Here is a 17,658-nt window from a genome sequence, read left to right as displayed (position 1 = left end):
CGAGGCACAAAGACTTTCCTGATGGAGGGCGGCCCGCAAGCAGCATCGGCCGCCCTCCATAAAGAAAGTCTTTGTTGTCTTCCGGGCCGGACAAAACACTGGCCGTCATTGGCTCAGCACACACGCACCACGTCACTCCTACGAGCCACGTAGTGCGTGTGTGCTGCACCAATGGAGGGCCAGAACTATGGCTGGCGTGGCCAGTAAGGCTTGATGGCGGAAGGCATTTCAGCCTTGCTGGCCACGCCAGCCATAATACGATTCCACTTACCTCACCAGCGTTCCAGCTTACCTGCCTTCCAACATGTCTCCAGTAAGTGGTCTGTGTGTTTGTGTGTCGGGTCTCTTCTGCTGTATGTTTGTGTTGTGTATGTTGAGATGGGGGGGGGGGGTGTCGGATGTGTATGAATGTTTGTTTTTGAGTGTTTGTGTTGTGTATGTTGAGATGGGGGGCGTGTCATGGGGGGCATGTCAGATGTGTATGAATGTTTGATTTTGAGTGTTTGTGTTGTGTATGTTGAGATGGGGGTGGGGGGTGTCGGATGTGTATGAATGTTTGTATTTGAATGTATTTTGTGTGTATGTTGAGATGGGGGTTGGGGGGCGTGTCGGATGTGTATGAATGTTTGTTTTTGAGTGTTTGTGTTGTGTATGTTGAGATGGGGGGCGTGTCATGGGGGGGGGTGTCGGATGTGTATGAATGTTTGTTTTTGAGTGTTTGTGTTGTGAATGTTGAGATGGGGGCGTGTCGGATGTGTATGAATGTTTTTGTTTGTTTTTGTTTTTTTTAATTGTCACAATGCTATATTTATTCAAAATCAAGCAGCATATAACAGCATCCAAGCTGTTATATGTTTTATTTATTTTTTTATTAACTTTATTTTCATTTTCAACAATAATGAAAATATTACATCTGTATAAACAGCAGATGAATCAGTAATACACTGTGAAATACATGTCATTAAAACTTCGATCAAAGAAACTATCACATATCGGTTAAACCCTATTCACAAATAACAACCCCACATTCACAACCACACAGAACAAAACACAAACACCCACCCTCACAATATCATTCTTGAGACAAGATACAACACCTATAGACCCCATCAAACCAAACAACCTTCACCCATAAAGATCATTAAATTTCCCCCATTGTTCATCATAACATGTTTCCTTGTGCAATTTACAGAACATAGGGCCTCATTACACGGATGGCGGAGAACCATGGCGCTATTAGCGCCATGGTTCATGCCGGTAAAATACCGGCACCGCCTTGGTGGAAAGGGGAATTACCGCCCCATTCCAAAGTTGGCGGGGCGGTAATTCCCCCTTCCACCATTGCCCTTGCCCATTCCCATTTTTGCCCCATAGGGCATAATGGGAATGGGGAAGGTGCTAATTACGGTACCGCAAATTGCGGTACCGTAATTAGCTCCCTGGGTCCCTTTGCGGGTTGGTTTTTAACGCCTGCAAAAAGCAGACGTTAAATCCCCCAACCCGCAAAGGGACCTTGTAGTAAGGCGGTAAGGATTTACCGGTACCGGTATTTTACCGGTACCGGTAAATCCTTACCGCCATCCGTGTAATGAGGCCCATAGTCTTTTTCGTAGGCAGAAAGAACTTGCACATCAAAAATCCAGTCCTCTACCGAAGGTTTCTTCCTCGTCTTCCAGACTTTCAATATCTGTTTTGTAGCCACCAACAAAACCTTGGCGATCCAACTCGATGTTACCCAATCAATTTTATAACCCGCGGTCAATAATTGCAAAATAATTGCGGATGAGTTCCTTGGATAAGTAATGTCCAAGACCCGATCAATCCTATCAACATCACACCAAAAGTTCTTGACTCTCTCACAGCTCCATAACATATGGATTAACGTACCCTTCTCCTTCCCACAACCCCAACAACTATCATTATCAGTCATACCTAGAGTACACATACGAGACGGAGTCCAATAGATTCTACCCAAAATCCTCTGATGAATATATCGCAGTTGCATATCTACTTTAGCCCTAATCGGGATCTTCCAAACCCTTTCCCATTCAACTGGGGTCAATTCTCTACCCAGTTCCTCGGTCCATGCCAACCTCAATTTATCCCATGAATCAGTCCACCGCACATCTAACTTCATAAATTTCAAAATGTCAGACACCTTATGCAGTCCACAGACTAATAGGTTAAGAACCTCAGGCTCCTGCAATATCGGCACTTCCAACATTCGAACCCTTTCCGATACCAAATCCACCAATATATCATATCTCCTTAACTCTCTATTTTGCAACCCAAACTTTTCCACCAGCCTCTCAAATGAAACTATTCCAGTCTCCCCCCAAACGTCTCCAACCTTCAAAATGCCTCTACTAATCCAGCCTCTCCAATTCAAAGGTCTATTATTAATCTGGAGACCTGGGTTGAGCCAAAGAGAGTCCCCTTTGTATACAAATAATCCCTGATCATTTCCCACTATTAGCAATGTCAGTGCCGCCTTTGTCGCCAGAATTGTTTTCAGTGACCTCAATCTCCCAGGCAACTTTCCAAATGAATACAAACATGTAATGTCAAAAGGTAGTAGTTTCTGCGTCTCAATCTGCACCCACCAGGGCGCCTGGGGCAAATCACCAACAAAATAGCTAGACACTTTTCTTAAGAGAAAACCATCACAGTAATTCTTCAGAATCGGATAACCAAAGCCCCCTTCCTTAATACCGCAAATCATAATATAACGTGGAATTTTGGCCCTTTTCCCTACTCCCCAAAGAAAATCTTGAAATACCCTATCCAACCATCGCAACACCTTCCTGGTGAAAAGCAAAGGCAACGACTGGATAATATACAGGACCTTCGGCAATAGAATCATTTTGATTGCATTAACTTTAGCCCAAACAGTCAACGTAAATCGCTCCCATTTCCTAATATCTCTATGAAGAGTCTCTACGATCTTATCTACATTATGATTAACCAATTTATTGATATCATGAATAAGGTGTATACCCAAGTATTTGACACTCACAGTCTCCCATTTACAATCCCAACCCAATAGCTGCTCCTGCAGCGGTGAATACCATACAGGAAACACCACAGTCTTCCCCCAGTTAATCCGATACCCCGACAATTTACCTACCTCTTCAAAAATACCCTTCAATAAAGCACCTCCCTCAGCAGGATTACTCAATAGAACCACCACATCGTCAGCATAAGCCAACACTTTAAGTTCTCCGTCCCCCACACATAAACCTCTGATCCACCGCTACTCCACCGGAGCGGGCAGGAGCCCCCACCGCTACTCCACCGGAGCGGGCAGGAGCCCCCACCGCTACTCCACCGGAGCGGGCAGGAGCCCCCACCGCTACTCCACCGGAGCGGGCAGGAGCCCCCACCGCTACTCCACCGGAGCGGGTAGGAGCCCATACCCCTCCTGGGTCCCTTCTGCCACCATTACAGGGCCCCACTTGCAGGCCCACCACCTTCTTTGCCCTACTAAACCGCTCGCGCCGACATGATAAAAAACAAAATGTCGGGCGCGATGCGGGTTGAAAGCGAGGCTTGGCCTCGTTTTAGTTGCTAAGCAACGCGCACATACATTCAGGAACTTCCGCCGGCAGGCGGAACAGCCGGCGGCCACCTTTAAGGCCACTATAAGGGCGAGCTGCCTTGCTAGCCCTCAGCAGAATCCCTCCAGCGAGCGGGCAGGAGCCCCCACCGCTACTCCACCGGAGCGGGCAGGAGCCCCCACCGCTACTCCACCGGAGCGGGCAGGAGCCCCCACCGCTACTCCACCGGAGCGGGCAGGAGCCCCCACTGCTACTCCACCGGAGCGGGCAGGAGCCCCCACCGCTACTCCACCGGAGCGGGTAGGAGCCCATACCCCTCCTGGGTCCCTTCTGCCACCATTACAGGGCCCCACTTGCAGGCCCACCACCTTCTTTGCCCTACTAAACCGCTCGCGCCGACATGATAAAAAACAAAATGTCGGGCGCGATGCGGGTTGAAAGCGAGGCTTGGCCTCGTTTTAGTTGCTAAGCAACGCGCACATACATTCAGGAACTTCCGCCGGCAGGCGGAACAGCCGGCGGCCACCTTTAAGGCCACTATAAGGGCGAGCTGCCTTGCTAGCCCTCAGCAGAATCCCTCCAGCGAGCGGGCAGGAGCCCCCACCGCTACTCCACCGGAGCGGGCAGGAGCCCCCACCGCTACTCCACCGGAGCGGGCAGGAGCCCCCACCGCTACTCCACCGGAGCGGGCAGGAGCCCCCACCGCTACTCCACCGGAGCGGGCAGGAGCCCCCACCGCTACTCCACCGGAGCGGGCAGGAGCCCCCACCGCTACTCCACCGGAGCGGGTAGGAGCCCCCACCGCTACTCCACCGGAGCGGGTAGGAGCCCATACCCCTCCTGGGTCCCTTCTGCCACCATTACAGGGCCCCACTTGCAGGCCCACCACCTTCTTTGCCCTACTAAACCGCTCGCGCCGACATGATAAAAAACAAAATGTCGGGCGCGATGCGGGTTGAAAGCGAGGCTTGGCCTCGTTTTAGTTGCTAAGCAACGCGCACATACATTCAGGAACTTCCGCCGGCAGGCGGAACAGCCGGCGGCCACCTTTAAGGCCACTATAAGGCCAAGCTACCCTGTTAGCCCCTGTTCGCCGCTGGCAGGCGCAAGGCGCTCGCCCCCTTCGAACCCTGCCACAGAACCTGCCTCCCCCCAACAGTACCTTTGATCCAGGTCTCATAAAGCGCCGAATACCAGCTCTCATGCTCCCTCTGAAACTCACTTACAACCTCCTGATTATGCCGGCACCTATTTAGGGTAAGAAACTCAATACCAGTATACATCCCCAACCATTTTTGCAGTCGTATCGCACTGTCAATGCATGGCTGTGTGACCTGAGCATACTCACCATTTCCAAACTGTATTGTGCCTTATGGTCGCTTTCAGACCACTTCTAAATTGTGTTGTGCCTTATGGTCGCTTTCAGACCACTTCTAAATTGTGTTGTGCCTTATGGTCGCTTTCAGACCACTTCTAAATTGTGTTGTGCCTTATGGTCGCTTTCAGACCACTTCTAAATTGTGTTGTGCCTTATGGTCGCTTTCAGACCACTTCTAAATTGTGTTGTGCCTTATGGTTGCTTTCAGACCACTTCTAAATTGTGTTGTGCCTTATGGTCGCTTTCAGACCACTTCTAAATTGTGTTGTGCCTTATGGTCGCTTTCAGACTACTCTAAACTATGTGTGCCCCATGCCTTTGTCAATTTCCATGTGCCATGCCCCACTATATTGGCTTTTTTAGCCACGTTTAGGACTTCCCAAGCCTGAACCCTTGCTGTAGCATATCCGCCTTACAGATACTAACAGGATCTACCAACCTAGACTGATAGTACACTCGCACCCATCCCTTCCAATCTCACCAAATACAAGCATTACCTCCATCGCTCCCACATTATGTACACCACTACCGGCGTCTCACTCCCACGTGGGACCATAGCCTGGACTCTCCTAACCATCACCATCATAATGGCCCTCACCAACTCTACACCTTGCAACTTGCATGAGAGAAACCTGCGACTTAGAGCTAGGCTCTCACGACTTTATGACATCAAAAATAAGAGAACCAACACACCAGTATCCACACGCACCCCCACTACCATCAATCCTAACCTCCCAGGTCCTGTGACGATAAATCGTCCTCAACCACTTGACTACCCATACTACAAACAGAGGAGACACAACCACCCCAATCCCAGAACTGCCAAAGATAACAAGATAAATCCAACACTATCAGGAGCCCTCATTAATGCTAGGTCCATTATAGCACACAACACCGAAATAGCAGATATACTGTCTTCGGACAATGTAGATATCCTTGCCGTCACTGAAACCTGGCTTCATGAGGCAGCTGGCCCTGCCCTCTCGACTGCCATACCAGATAACTTCAATATCCTTAGAGTCGACCGTCCCAACACTAGAGGAGGTGGCCTAGCCATCATAACCAAAACACATCTAGCTGCCAGACTCACCCCACACCCAGCTCTCACATCATGCGAACTTCTTTCAGCTAAAATACCTATCTCAAATAACAGCACACTAACTATACTTCTTGTGTACAGACCACCAGGCCCACTAGGCAATTTTGAGGAAGACTTATCTAGCCTCCTCACCGACAGCATCAAAGACTCCACTCAGCTCCTACTACTAGGCGACTTTAACTTAGGCTTTAATGACGCTGAGGACAAACAAGCACAAGCAATCCAATCTACTCTAGCCAATCACGACATTACCCAAAATGTCCTAGCTCCTACACATATAAAAGGCCGCACGCTAGACTGGATAGCCAACCACAACTGCAACATCACCATCTCCAGTATCCTACCTCAAATATGGACCGACCATCATCTTATATACTTCACAGCCAACATCGAACCTCCCAAACCCAATAAGAATAAAATAGCACCCCCATGCCATCAAGAAGTAAAAAAGAAATCACAGCCGAAAAACTACTCCCACTCCTCCTACCAACTCTCATAGCTAGCCCTAATGACTCCAACCCCAGTGAATTAGTCGAATCATTTAACAACGCCATGACCAAAGCGCTAGACTTGATTGCCCCCACCAAACTCCACAAAAGTAAACGGGAATCTCACCTCAACTCTTGGTTTACCCCCCATCTCAAAGAAATGCGTATCCAAAAACGCAAACTCCAAGCTATCTGGAGGCATACCCCCTCTGCCGACAATAGAACCACACTTGCTAACTTTGCCAAAAAATACAAAAAGGAAATCATTCAAACGAAAAAAGACTCATTCAATCATAGAATCAGTAAAGCCAACTCTAACTCCAAAGAACTCTTCACTATTCTTCGTGAATTAGAAAACCCTATTGCCCCCATAGACAATATCCCCAAGGACAAATCCTGGTGCACCAGCATCCAAAATGCCCTTGCAAATAAAATCATAACCCTTCAATCTAAAATTGCTGAGAAAAAAGCCTCCTTGCACCCGCACGGTACCCACACTACCCCATTGAAGGAGTTACCTAGCACACCCCCCCAAAACAATGTTAAACCCTTCAGGTTCACCAACATCTCTATACTGGAAACGGAAAAGGTCATTCTGTCCCTTAAACCATCAAATTGCCAAGGGGACAATTGCCCTGCGCAAATCATTAAGGATGCAGCCAGAGATCTAGCACCCTTCATCTCGAAACTTATCAATGCCTCCTTTAACACGAGCACTGTACCTACCAACCTTAAAGGATCCTGGGTTCTCCCCCTCCTCAAAAAACAGACACTTGACCCAGCTATCCCCACTAACTATAGGCCTATTACTACGGTCCCATTCCTCCTTAAAATTATTGATAGAGTAGCCTACCTCCGAATCCAAAACCACTTGGAGACGCACCAACTGTTAGGTACACGGCAATCCGGCTTCAGACCACTGCACGGTACTGAAACAGCCCTCATTGACCTTAAGACACAAATTGACGAGTTGAAGGACAAAGGTAACATAGCTATGCTCCTCCTCCTTGACCTGTCAGCGGCCTTCGACCTGGTGGATCACGCAGTATTATGCAACCATCTAGCGTCTGCCGCTCACTTCTCAAGTGAAGCTATAGCATGGGTACAATCCTTCCTAGCTAACCGTTCAATGAGAGTGTTCTCCCCTGTAGCAGCAGCGGACCCAATCCAGATCACTTGTGGTGTCCCACAAGGCTCCTGTGTCTCCCCGACTATGTACAATATCTTTACTAAGCCTCTCTTCGACAAACTTGACAAACTAGGGGTAACCTACACGAATTATGCAGACGATACGCAGATTCTCATACCTCTATCAGGCAACTTTGTCGAAGATACAGCTCTAGTAAACAAAATCTACCTCCTCATTCAGGCATGGATGGCCTCCCACGGCCTCTGCCTAAATGACGACAAAACTGAGATACTAATACTGGGTTCCGACTCCAACCTAAAAAAACTGAGCCCCAACTATCGTAACTTTAACATAGATGGCAATACAATTAAGGTGGCTACCGAGGTAAAAACCTTGGGCTTCTACCTCGACTCCACTCTATCCCTCAAAAAACAAGTCAACTCCCTGGCATCCTCTACAGCGTACACCTGCAAACTAATCAGGACCTGCAGACCTTACCTCTCTAAAACTAACTGCATCATGCTTGCCAATGCGTTAGTCATGTCCAAACTAGACTACTGCAATGCCCTCTATGCAGGGGCCAACAAGTCTATTATAAATAAAATGCAAATCCTTCAAAACAATGCTCTTAGAGCGGCCCTTGACATACCCCGCAAAGCACATATCTCAAACGTTAGGAAAGACCACCACTGGCTCAAAATCAGCGACAGAGTCCTGCTCAAGACACTATCACTTACCCATAAAGGGCTCAACAACACTGCTCCCCCCTACATCTCAGCCAGACTAACGAGAAAATCATCTAGGCACCATACCAGGGCTACTAACCACTACCTACTCGAAACCCCTAGATTCAGACGCTCCAAAGCAGGCGGAGTAAGCTTCCCTGTCAAAGCTGCCCAGGCCTGGAACGCATTACCCACTGCACTAAGAGCCAACTTACCCTACTCCAATTTTAGACGCAAGGTAAAAAATTGGCTCTGGACAAACGACAACTAACTCCTGAGACACCCAATGTCCATAACACTGTTGTCCAAAATGACGTCTGTTCTCAGACCTGCACACTCTTTCAAAACTACAATATGCTAATTTTTCTTTTTCTTCTGCCACACGGCAAGTATTGATATGTCTTACTGTACTGTTATGTTGTTTCTCGCCTATACTCTGTATGTAACCCAAGCTTAAGTAACCTTGTACCTGCTGCGCCCGGCTACCCCTGGGTTTTGTGCGCATTATCAAATAAACAATACAATACAATCCCCATATGTGTCGAATATACGCCAGTAAAGGCTCTAACACCAAATTAAATAACTGGCGGGACAAAGGACAACCTTGTCGGGTTCCCCTAAACAACTGCAACGGCTCAGAAAAACCACCATTGAGCCATAGCTTAGCCGTTATCCCATTTTGCAAAGACTGAACCGCCCTAATAAACAAAGGCCCAAACCCCAGTTTTGACAACGTGTAATTTAAGAATGTTTAATTCACCTTATCAAATGCTTTCTCAGCATCTAAAAAAATAAGTAAAACATCTTTGACCTCAGACTCCGGTAAATCCAAAACATCCAACAACGTTCTAATGTTATCATATCCATGCCGATATCTCACAAATCCTGCCTGAGAACGTTCAATCAATACCCCCATATATTTACTAAGACAAGCGGTCAGTATCCTAGTGAAAATCTTCATATCAACGTTAAGCAATGAAATAGGTCTATAATTAAAGCATTTAGTTTTGAATGTTCGTGTTGCGTATGTTGAGATGCATGTATGGGTGCATGCTTGAGAGTGTGTGTGCTGAGTTGGGGGGTGGGGGGTTCGGGTCTGTATGGGTGCATGGTGTATGCTTGAGAGTGTGTGTGCTGAGCTGGGGGGTGGAGGGTTCTGGTCTGTATGGGTGCATGTTTGAGAGTGTGTGTGCTGAGTTGCGGGGTGGGGAGTTCGGGTCTATATGGGTGCATGTTTGAGAGTGTGCTGAGTTGGGGGTGGGGGGTTCGTGTCTGTATGGGTGCATGTTTGAGAGTGTGGTGCTGAGGTGGGGGGTGGGGGGTTCGGGTCTGTATGGGTGCATGTTTGAGAGTGTGCTGATTTGGGGGGTGAGGGTTCCGGTCTGTATGGGTGCATGTTTGAGAGTGTGTGTGCTGAGTTGGGGGGTGGGGGGTTCGGGTCTGTATTGGTGCATGTTTAGGAGTGTGTGTGCTGAGTTGGGGGGTGGGGGTTTCGGGTATGTATGGGTGCATGGTGTATGCTTGAGAGTGTGCGCTGAGTTGGGTGGTGGGGGGTTTGGGTCTGTATGGGTGCATGTTTGAGAGTGTTTGTGCTGAGTTGGGGGGTGGGGGGTTCGGGTCTGTATGGGTGCATATTTGAGAGTGTGCTGAGTTGGGGGTGGGGGGTTCGTGTCTGTATGGGTGCATGTTTGAGAGTGTGTGTGCTGAGTTGGGAGGTGGGGGGTTCGGGTCTGTATGGGTGCATGTTTGAGAGTGTGGGCCTCATCACGACTTCGGCGGTAACCCTTAAATCCGGCAGTAGCGCTATTACCGCCGGATTTAAGGGTCCGCCGAATCAGGGCTTCGGCAGATTTTGCCCCAGCTCTGAGCTGAGGGGAAATCCGCCGAAAATTCACGCTATTACCACTGGCGGGAAATCCGCCGGCGGTATTAGCACGAAGATTCCCCATTGAGCCCAATGGGGAATGGGGCATTCCCGAATGGGCTCAGTGGGGAATGGGGACTTACATTACCGCCGAACTCGTGATTCGGCGTTATTAGCGCTGGGGAGTTCGGCAGTAGGGCTAATACCGCCCGCGCTAATAGTTTTACCGTTACCACCCAAGTCGTGATGAGGCCCTGTGTGTGCTGAGTTGGGGGGTGGGGGGTTCGGGTCTGTATGGGTGCATGTTTGAGAGTGTGCTGATTTGGGGGGTTCGGGTCTGTATGGGGGCATGCTGTTTGGTTGGGGGTGAGGGGGCCATGGGGCATAGTGTTTGGTTGGGGGTGAGGGACAGGGGGCATAATGTTTGCTTGAGGCGTGGGGGCCATGGGGCATAGTGTTTGGTTGGGGGTGAGGGGGCCATGGGGCATAGTGGTTGGTTAGGGGTGAGGGACAGGGGGCATATTGTTTGCTTGAGGCGTGGGGGACATGGGGCATAGTGTTTGGTTGGGGGTGGGAGCCATGGGGCATAGTGTTTGGTTGTGGGTGAGGGGGCCATGGGGCATAGGGTTTGGTTGGGGGTGAGGGACAGGGGGCATAGTGTTTGCTTGGGGGTGAGGGACAGGGGGCACAGGGGGCATAGTGGCTGGTTGGGGGTGGGAGCCATGGGGCATAGTGTTTGGTTGGGGGTGAGGGAGCCACGGGGCATAGTGTTTGGTTGGGGGTGAGGGGGTCATGGGGCATAGTGTTTGGTTGGGGGTGAGGGGGCCATGGGGCATAGTGTTTGGTTGGGGGTGGGAGCCATGGGGCATAGTGTTTGGTTGGGGGTGAGGGGGCCATGGGGAATAGTGTTTGGTTGGGGTGAGGGACAGGGGGCATAGTGTTTGCTTGGGGGTGACGGACAGGGGGTATAGTGTTTGGTTGGGGGTGAGGGGGCCATGGAGCATAGTGTTTGGTTAGGGGTGAGGGGGTCATGAGGCATAGTGTTTGGTTGGGGTGAGGGGGCCATGGGGCATAGTGTTTGGTTGGGGGTGGGAGCCATGGGGCATAGAGTTGCACTCCAAGAGTGAACTCAATAATAAAGCTAAAACAGGCACAGTTAGGAGACGTACATCCTTTGCTTTTTTGAGGAAACCTGACTCAACGATGGCCATACTCCTCTTGGGCAACCCAAACAGCAAACTATAGCAATCCAAAATAACGGAATGTCCAATCAAGGGCCAATAAAACATATATAATTTAATTAAACAGACGATATACAATAACTAAATCCAAATAAATGATAACAATGGAAAATGTGTAGTACAAAATGTAAGTTTGAAATGCAATAAAAATCATTACCCCTCAAAAACATATTCTTTTTCCATGTGTTTAATACAAATTGGGGGTTGAAAAAGCCTCCTGACATGTCCCGGCTACCGCCCCGCCCACTTTTACTTTTCGGCCCACTATAGCCCTCATGTAAGGTACTTTCGGCCCTCTGTCAAAATCAGTTGTGCACCCCTGGTGTACAGGCTGAAGGTAGACAGGTGTGGATTATACATGTGTATGTAGCCTGTAAATATCTATCCCAGGGTACAGAGTACAGGCTGCAGGTAGACATGTGTCGATTATACATATGTATGTAGCCTGTAAACATCTATCCAGGTGTACAGGCTGCAGGTAGACATGCAAGGATTATACCTGTGTATCTAGCCTGTAAACATCAATCCCAGGGTACAGTGTACAGGCTGCAGGTAGACAGGTGTGGATTATACATGTGTATGTAGCCTGTAAACATCGATCTGAGGGTACAGTGTACAGACTGCAGGTAGATAGGTGTGGATCATACATGTGAATGTAGCCTGTCAACATCTATCCCAGGGTACAGTGTACAGGCTGCAGGTAGACAAGTGAGGATTATAAATGTGTATGTAGCCAGTAAACATCTATCCCAGGGTACAGTGTACAGGCTGCAGGTAGACATGTGAGGATTATACATGTGTATGTAGCCTGTAAACATCTATCCCAGGATTCAGTGTATTGGCTGCAGGTAGACATGTCAGGATTATACATGTGTATGTAGCCTGTAAACATCTATCCCAGGATTCAGTGTATTGGCTGCAGGTAGACAGGTGTGTATTATACATGTGTATGTAGCCTGTAAACATATATCCCAGGGACAGTGTACAGGCTGCAGGTAGACAGGTGTGGATTATACATGTGTATGTAGCCTGTAAACATCTATCCCATGGTACAGTGTACAGGCTGCAGGTAGACAGGTGTGGATTATACATGTGTATGTAGCCTGTAAACATCTATCCCAGGGTACAGTGTACAGGCTGCAGGTAGACAGGTGTGGATTATACATGTGTATGTAGCCTGTAAACATCTATCCCATGGTACAGTGTACAGGCTGCAGGTAGACAGGTGCGGATTATACATGTGTATGTAGCCTGTCAACATAGGCCCCAGGGTACAGTGTACAGGCTGCAGGTAGACAGGTTACTGAACGGCAGTTGCCAAAGTTACATTCGGTTTTTGAGGAGTATAAATGTTTTTCCCGTTAGTAGTCAGGTTGGAGTTAATTCACAGCGTAGGTGTAGGAATTCTCTGAATTGCAGCAATAATAATTGTTTCAGCCACCAATATGACAGAGCACCAGGGCCTTGTGGTTTCTTATTCATGACTGTTGCCATCTTTTCTGTGATTTATTTTGTTTCTTACTGGTTGCTGTTTTATTTCTATTTCTTGTATTTATCATGGATGTCATTTAAAGTAATGCAGGCAGTTCAATTGTCACAGTTCTGTCGGGTGGTGTGTTAGGGTGACTTGAGTTTTTGTAAATGCTCTGTAGAAACATCTTACTTTTTCTGGCTCTTAAAAGATCTCCCACATTCTTTTAAAATAGGATGGATTTCCTGGTGAAGTATCCTTGGTTTCCTTTGTTAATTTATCCAAAGACTTAGGTTATCATCACTCCTTCTAGAGATGATTCAATTATTGCCACGACAACACAAAAGAGGTGATACTGGAAGGTTTCGAATGAATCTTAACCTTTGGCATTGCTCTGGGCAACCCTCCAGACCATCCTTCATTGCCTACCAAGCCACTACAAAAGGGGAAAGACCATATGTAAATGACTTGGTCCCCCTCAAAAGGGGCAGTCAAAAGACCCAAGCTACTCCTCACTAATGAGGTCCAGCAAGGCTGAAACATGTCTGGGGATGCTTGTGGTCTCGTACAGAAGGAATGTGACCAAACAGTTTGGGCTGGACTGCCCCTTTTGGGGTGGGACAAGCCTGATTTGTATATGTTCTTTCCCCTTTCGTAATGGCTTGGCAGGTGAAGAACGATGGACTGAAGGGTTTCCCAGAGCAATGCCAGAGGTTAAGATTAATTCTAAACCTTCCAGCCATCACCTCTTTTGATTTGCCTTATGTAGGACGGGTATGCCCAGGCGTGGGTGCCGAGCCTGCTGAGCCTAGAGACCCTAGCTACTCCTCACTGATGAGGCCCAAGAAGTCCGAAACGTGTCTGGGGATGCTTGTGGTCTCATGCAGAAGGCGATGTGACCAAGCAGTTCAGGCTGGATTGCCCCTTTTTGGGTGGGATCAAGCCTGATTTGCATATGGTCTTTCCCCTTCTGTAATGGCTTGGCAGGCGAAGAGCGATGGTCTGGAGGATTGCCCAGCGCAATGCCAGAGATTAAGATTCAGTCTAAACCTTCCGGCCATCACGTCTTTTGTTTCAATTATGGCCGCATTTGATCTTCCAGTGAAAATCCTAGATTTCTATTTAGTGTTGCCAAGTGGCTGAGTCTGAATTTTTTGTTTCTGCTTTATATTTTCAACGTTGGTGTCATTCCTTTATTAATAACGACTTTTTCTGCGTGATGTTGTTGCCTATTTATTTCTCACAAGTTGGTTCTGTCGAGTCCTGATTGTTGCTGTGATTCTGTTTCTTTTCCTTGTTTGGCTCCTAGTTTACAGGCTGTGTCCATTCTCCCTAGAATGTTATGTTATATCAATCACTTGTGGAGCCCAGGAGCCTGTCTAATGGCTTCCCAGTGCTAACCACTGACAATATATCCACACTATCACTCCACTTGAAAACTATGGCAAGAGTATGATCTTCTAAAGACTGGAGGTTTCTCCAGCATGTTTCAAAGAATGGACCCTCTGATAGTTTCTCAGATGTGAGTATTGTCTGAAGTTTTTCTGGCACCCTGGGCACTCATAGGGCTTCTCCCCAGTATGGATCCTCTCATGAGTTTTCAGATAAGAAGTCAAACTATATAATGTCTGACACTCTCTGCAAGTGTAGGGCTTCACCCCAGTCTGGGCTCTCTGATGGTCTATCAGACCTGACAAGCCACTCAAGCATGTATTGCACTGTGTGCACTTCAAGGGTTTCATCCCAGTATGGATCCTATGATGGCTTATCAAATTTGTGTATTGACTGAAACATTTATTTAGCAGTATAGGTCATCAGATGCCGTCTAAAATCAGATAACTGACAAAATCTTATTGTGCACTGGGTGCAATTGTAGAGCTTCTCCACAGTATGAATCCTCTCATGGCTTATCAGATGTGAGGAACGACTGACGCTTTTCTTGCACTCTGAGCACTTATAGTACTTCTCATTATGGATCCTCTGATGGCGTCTAGGAGCAGAATTCTCATTGAAGCTTTTCATGAACTTTTCTCACGTATATGGATCCTCTGATGGCTTTTCAAATGTGAGGATTGATTGAATGTTTTCTTGCACTCTGTGCACTCATAAGGCTTCTCCCCTGTATGTATTCTTTGATGGTTTACCAGAGCTGAGGAATGACTGAATCTTTTATTACACTCTATACACTTGTAGGGCTTCACTCCTGTATGGATCCGCTGATGTCTTATCAGATGTGAGGACTGACTGAAGCTTTGCTTGCACTCTGTGCACTTGTAGGGCTTTGCCCCTGTATGAATCCTTTGATGGCATATCAGAGATGCAGTATGACTGAAGCTTTTCTTGCACTCTGTACACATGTAGGGCTTCTCCCTAGTATGTACCCTTTGATGGCTCATGAGCGCTGAGGACTGATTGAAGGTTTTCTTGCACTCTGTGCACTTGTAGGGTTTTTGCCCTGTATGGATCCTTTGATGTCTCATCAGAGACGCGGTATGCCTGAAGTGTTTCTTGCACTCTGTGCACTTGTAGGGTTTTTCCCCTGTATGGATCCTTTGATGGTTTACCAGAGACGCAGTAAAACTGAAGCATTTCTGGCACTCTGTACACTTGTAGGGCTTCTCCCCAGTATGGAATCTGCTATGGCTTATAAGAGTTGAAGCATATCTGAAGCGTTTCTTGCACTCAGCACACTGGTAAGGCTTCTCAACAGTATGTATCCTCTTCCCCCACAGACGTCTGTGAGATGTCATGTGTAGTATTAGATTAGTCTGGTGAATGAAACACGTCCCACAAACTCTGCAGGCAAAGGTCTTCTCCTTTGCATGGATCCTCACAGATGTGCCGGGCGTTGGGCTCTCCTGATCGCGTGCCAGGTTCTTTACAGGTTCCATGGAACGATGCTGCTCGTCGTCTGTAGCATTTCTCTTATTCCTCTGTAAATCCCATCTTCTCATCTGCACTTTCAGACTCCTGATGTCAGTAGAGACTGAAAGAAGCAAAGGTTTCAGACATTATATGATGTCATTGTATAGTCTGTAAGGTGATAGACCTAGTTTCTCTCAATACAATTCATGCCCTGATTCCCCGCTAACACACTGGGTGATACTGAGGGAGTCTGTTGTTCTCTCTGCCTCTCAAAATAAATGCAGGACATTACAGAATTAAATTAATTTGAACAAAATTAGAAAGGATATGAATGCACCTGGAGGAATTTTTTAGAGCTGTATAATGGATGTTATTGTGTTACTTACTCATGCCTTCATTTTTGCATTGTATTCCCAATATGTAAAATCCGACCCACATCTTTCTCTCCCCATTCCACTCTCTAACCTTCACTCCCCTTTCCTCTAGTGTCTCACCATTATAGGTAAGACCGCTTTAAGATGTAAGTGCGTGACACTTTTCAACTTTTAAAATAAATTGTTTTTATTTTTTCGTAGCCTTGTCAAATGTGCAATTAAATGGTAAGGAATATTTCCTCTCTATAGATGTGATTGTTTGAACAAGGTCATCTAGTGAATCAATTACATTTAGGAAGGAAAACCATGACTTTGAAACCTGAGCAGAGTTAAAGCATATGTAGTTGCTGGGTAACTGATATCGTAATTAAACAGAAAGAAATGCCAAAGCCAATAGGGTATGGTTGTTACATGCTCTGTGCAGCCTACGATGAAGTCACATGTCTGAGTCCGGATTATGGCACTGGAGAGACATTGGGGGTCGGGCCCAGAGGTGGTGCATAGATAATCTCCCAACTCCCTGGCCCTCATTACAAGTCAGGCGTTAAGGGTTTAACGGCGCCGTCGGCGCCGTTAAACCTTAACGCCTCATTCACACTTTAACGCCTGCTTTTTGCAGGCGTTAAAGTCCAAGGCGCTAAGCGACCTTGGTGCTAATTACGGCACCGTAATAGCACCATGGTCCCAGAGTCGTAATGAGGGCCCCTGACTCCAGAACCTTCAGGACTCAGGATATCTAACAATGCCATGCACGTGAACATAGAGATGGGACCCCTGACAGATGACTGCCCCAAACCCCGGAACCAGGACTAAAAGGGGACAGCTGCCAGGGGAAGAGAGTAACCCCAAGAATCTGCAAACATCCTCCCGTAGAGGGTCAAACTCAGAAATTGTATTCTTAAAAGACAAGCGATTCCTGAATGCAAATGTTAATGGATTAAGTAAAAGTCGATGTAATATCTCAACATGTGAACAATTTTTCCAATGTTTGAAAATAAGTGCTTTTATGGTTCACTCACTTTTGAAAATGAAGTAACATATATCAAGAAAAGAGCATATATCTCTGTTCTTAGTAAGAATAAAGATTCTCTTTTGCTGGATACTGCTTTATCAACCCGTGTTTTCAAAGCCACTTATCGTAAGCATGTGCTCAAGAGTAACAAATCTGAGGATGGCGTCCCTTCTTCCCTAGGGGGAGACCTTTCCCATGGGGCCTGGGCAGTGCGTGCACAGTACAATAATCCCTCTGGGGTGGTGCACCGGGGAGGATCACATGGGGAGGGAAGCCCCTATCGGAATTGGGGATGATTACTCTCACGGAACACAGTATTCATCCACCATGAGAACCCCAACCACTTCTCCAATCCCAGCCCCCCACTCCCATTGCAGAGAGGTCTAATATACTCTGCTGTTGTAAGGTTGACCATTTTGATACTCTGGACAAATCTGAAATATCTAAAGATTCTA

The 17,658-nt window shown here is 47.4% G+C and overlaps 2 protein-coding genes across 2 annotated transcripts in view; one reads left to right on the top strand and one right to left on the bottom strand.

Annotated features, from left to right (window-relative positions):
• The window catches only part of LOC138551563 (zinc finger protein 271-like), a 259,519-nt gene that overhangs the window by 55,068 nt on the left and 186,793 nt on the right, over positions 1 to 17,658 (top strand). The gene's annotated exons all lie outside the window — the stretch shown is intronic.
• Positions 11,519 to 17,658, bottom strand: part of LOC138551589 (zinc finger protein 79-like) — a 59,261-nt gene continuing 53,121 nt past the window's right edge. The window contains exon 2 of the mRNA XM_069642496.1: positions 11,519 to 15,938. Coding sequence (XP_069498597.1) covers positions 14,971 to 15,938 — 968 coding nt within the window. The 3' untranslated portion in view covers positions 11,519 to 14,970. The remainder of the gene's footprint in view (positions 15,939 to 17,658) is intronic.

Source organism: Ambystoma mexicanum, chromosome 1q (assembly GCF_040938575.1).
Source record: "Ambystoma mexicanum isolate Mex_15411 chromosome 1q, UKY_AmexF1_1, whole genome shotgun sequence".
In the NCBI taxonomy this organism is placed as follows: domain Eukaryota; kingdom Metazoa; phylum Chordata; class Amphibia; order Caudata; family Ambystomatidae; genus Ambystoma; species Ambystoma mexicanum.
The sequence above is the reverse complement of the archived record's forward strand: the minus strand, read 5'-3'. Positions and strand labels throughout refer to the sequence as shown.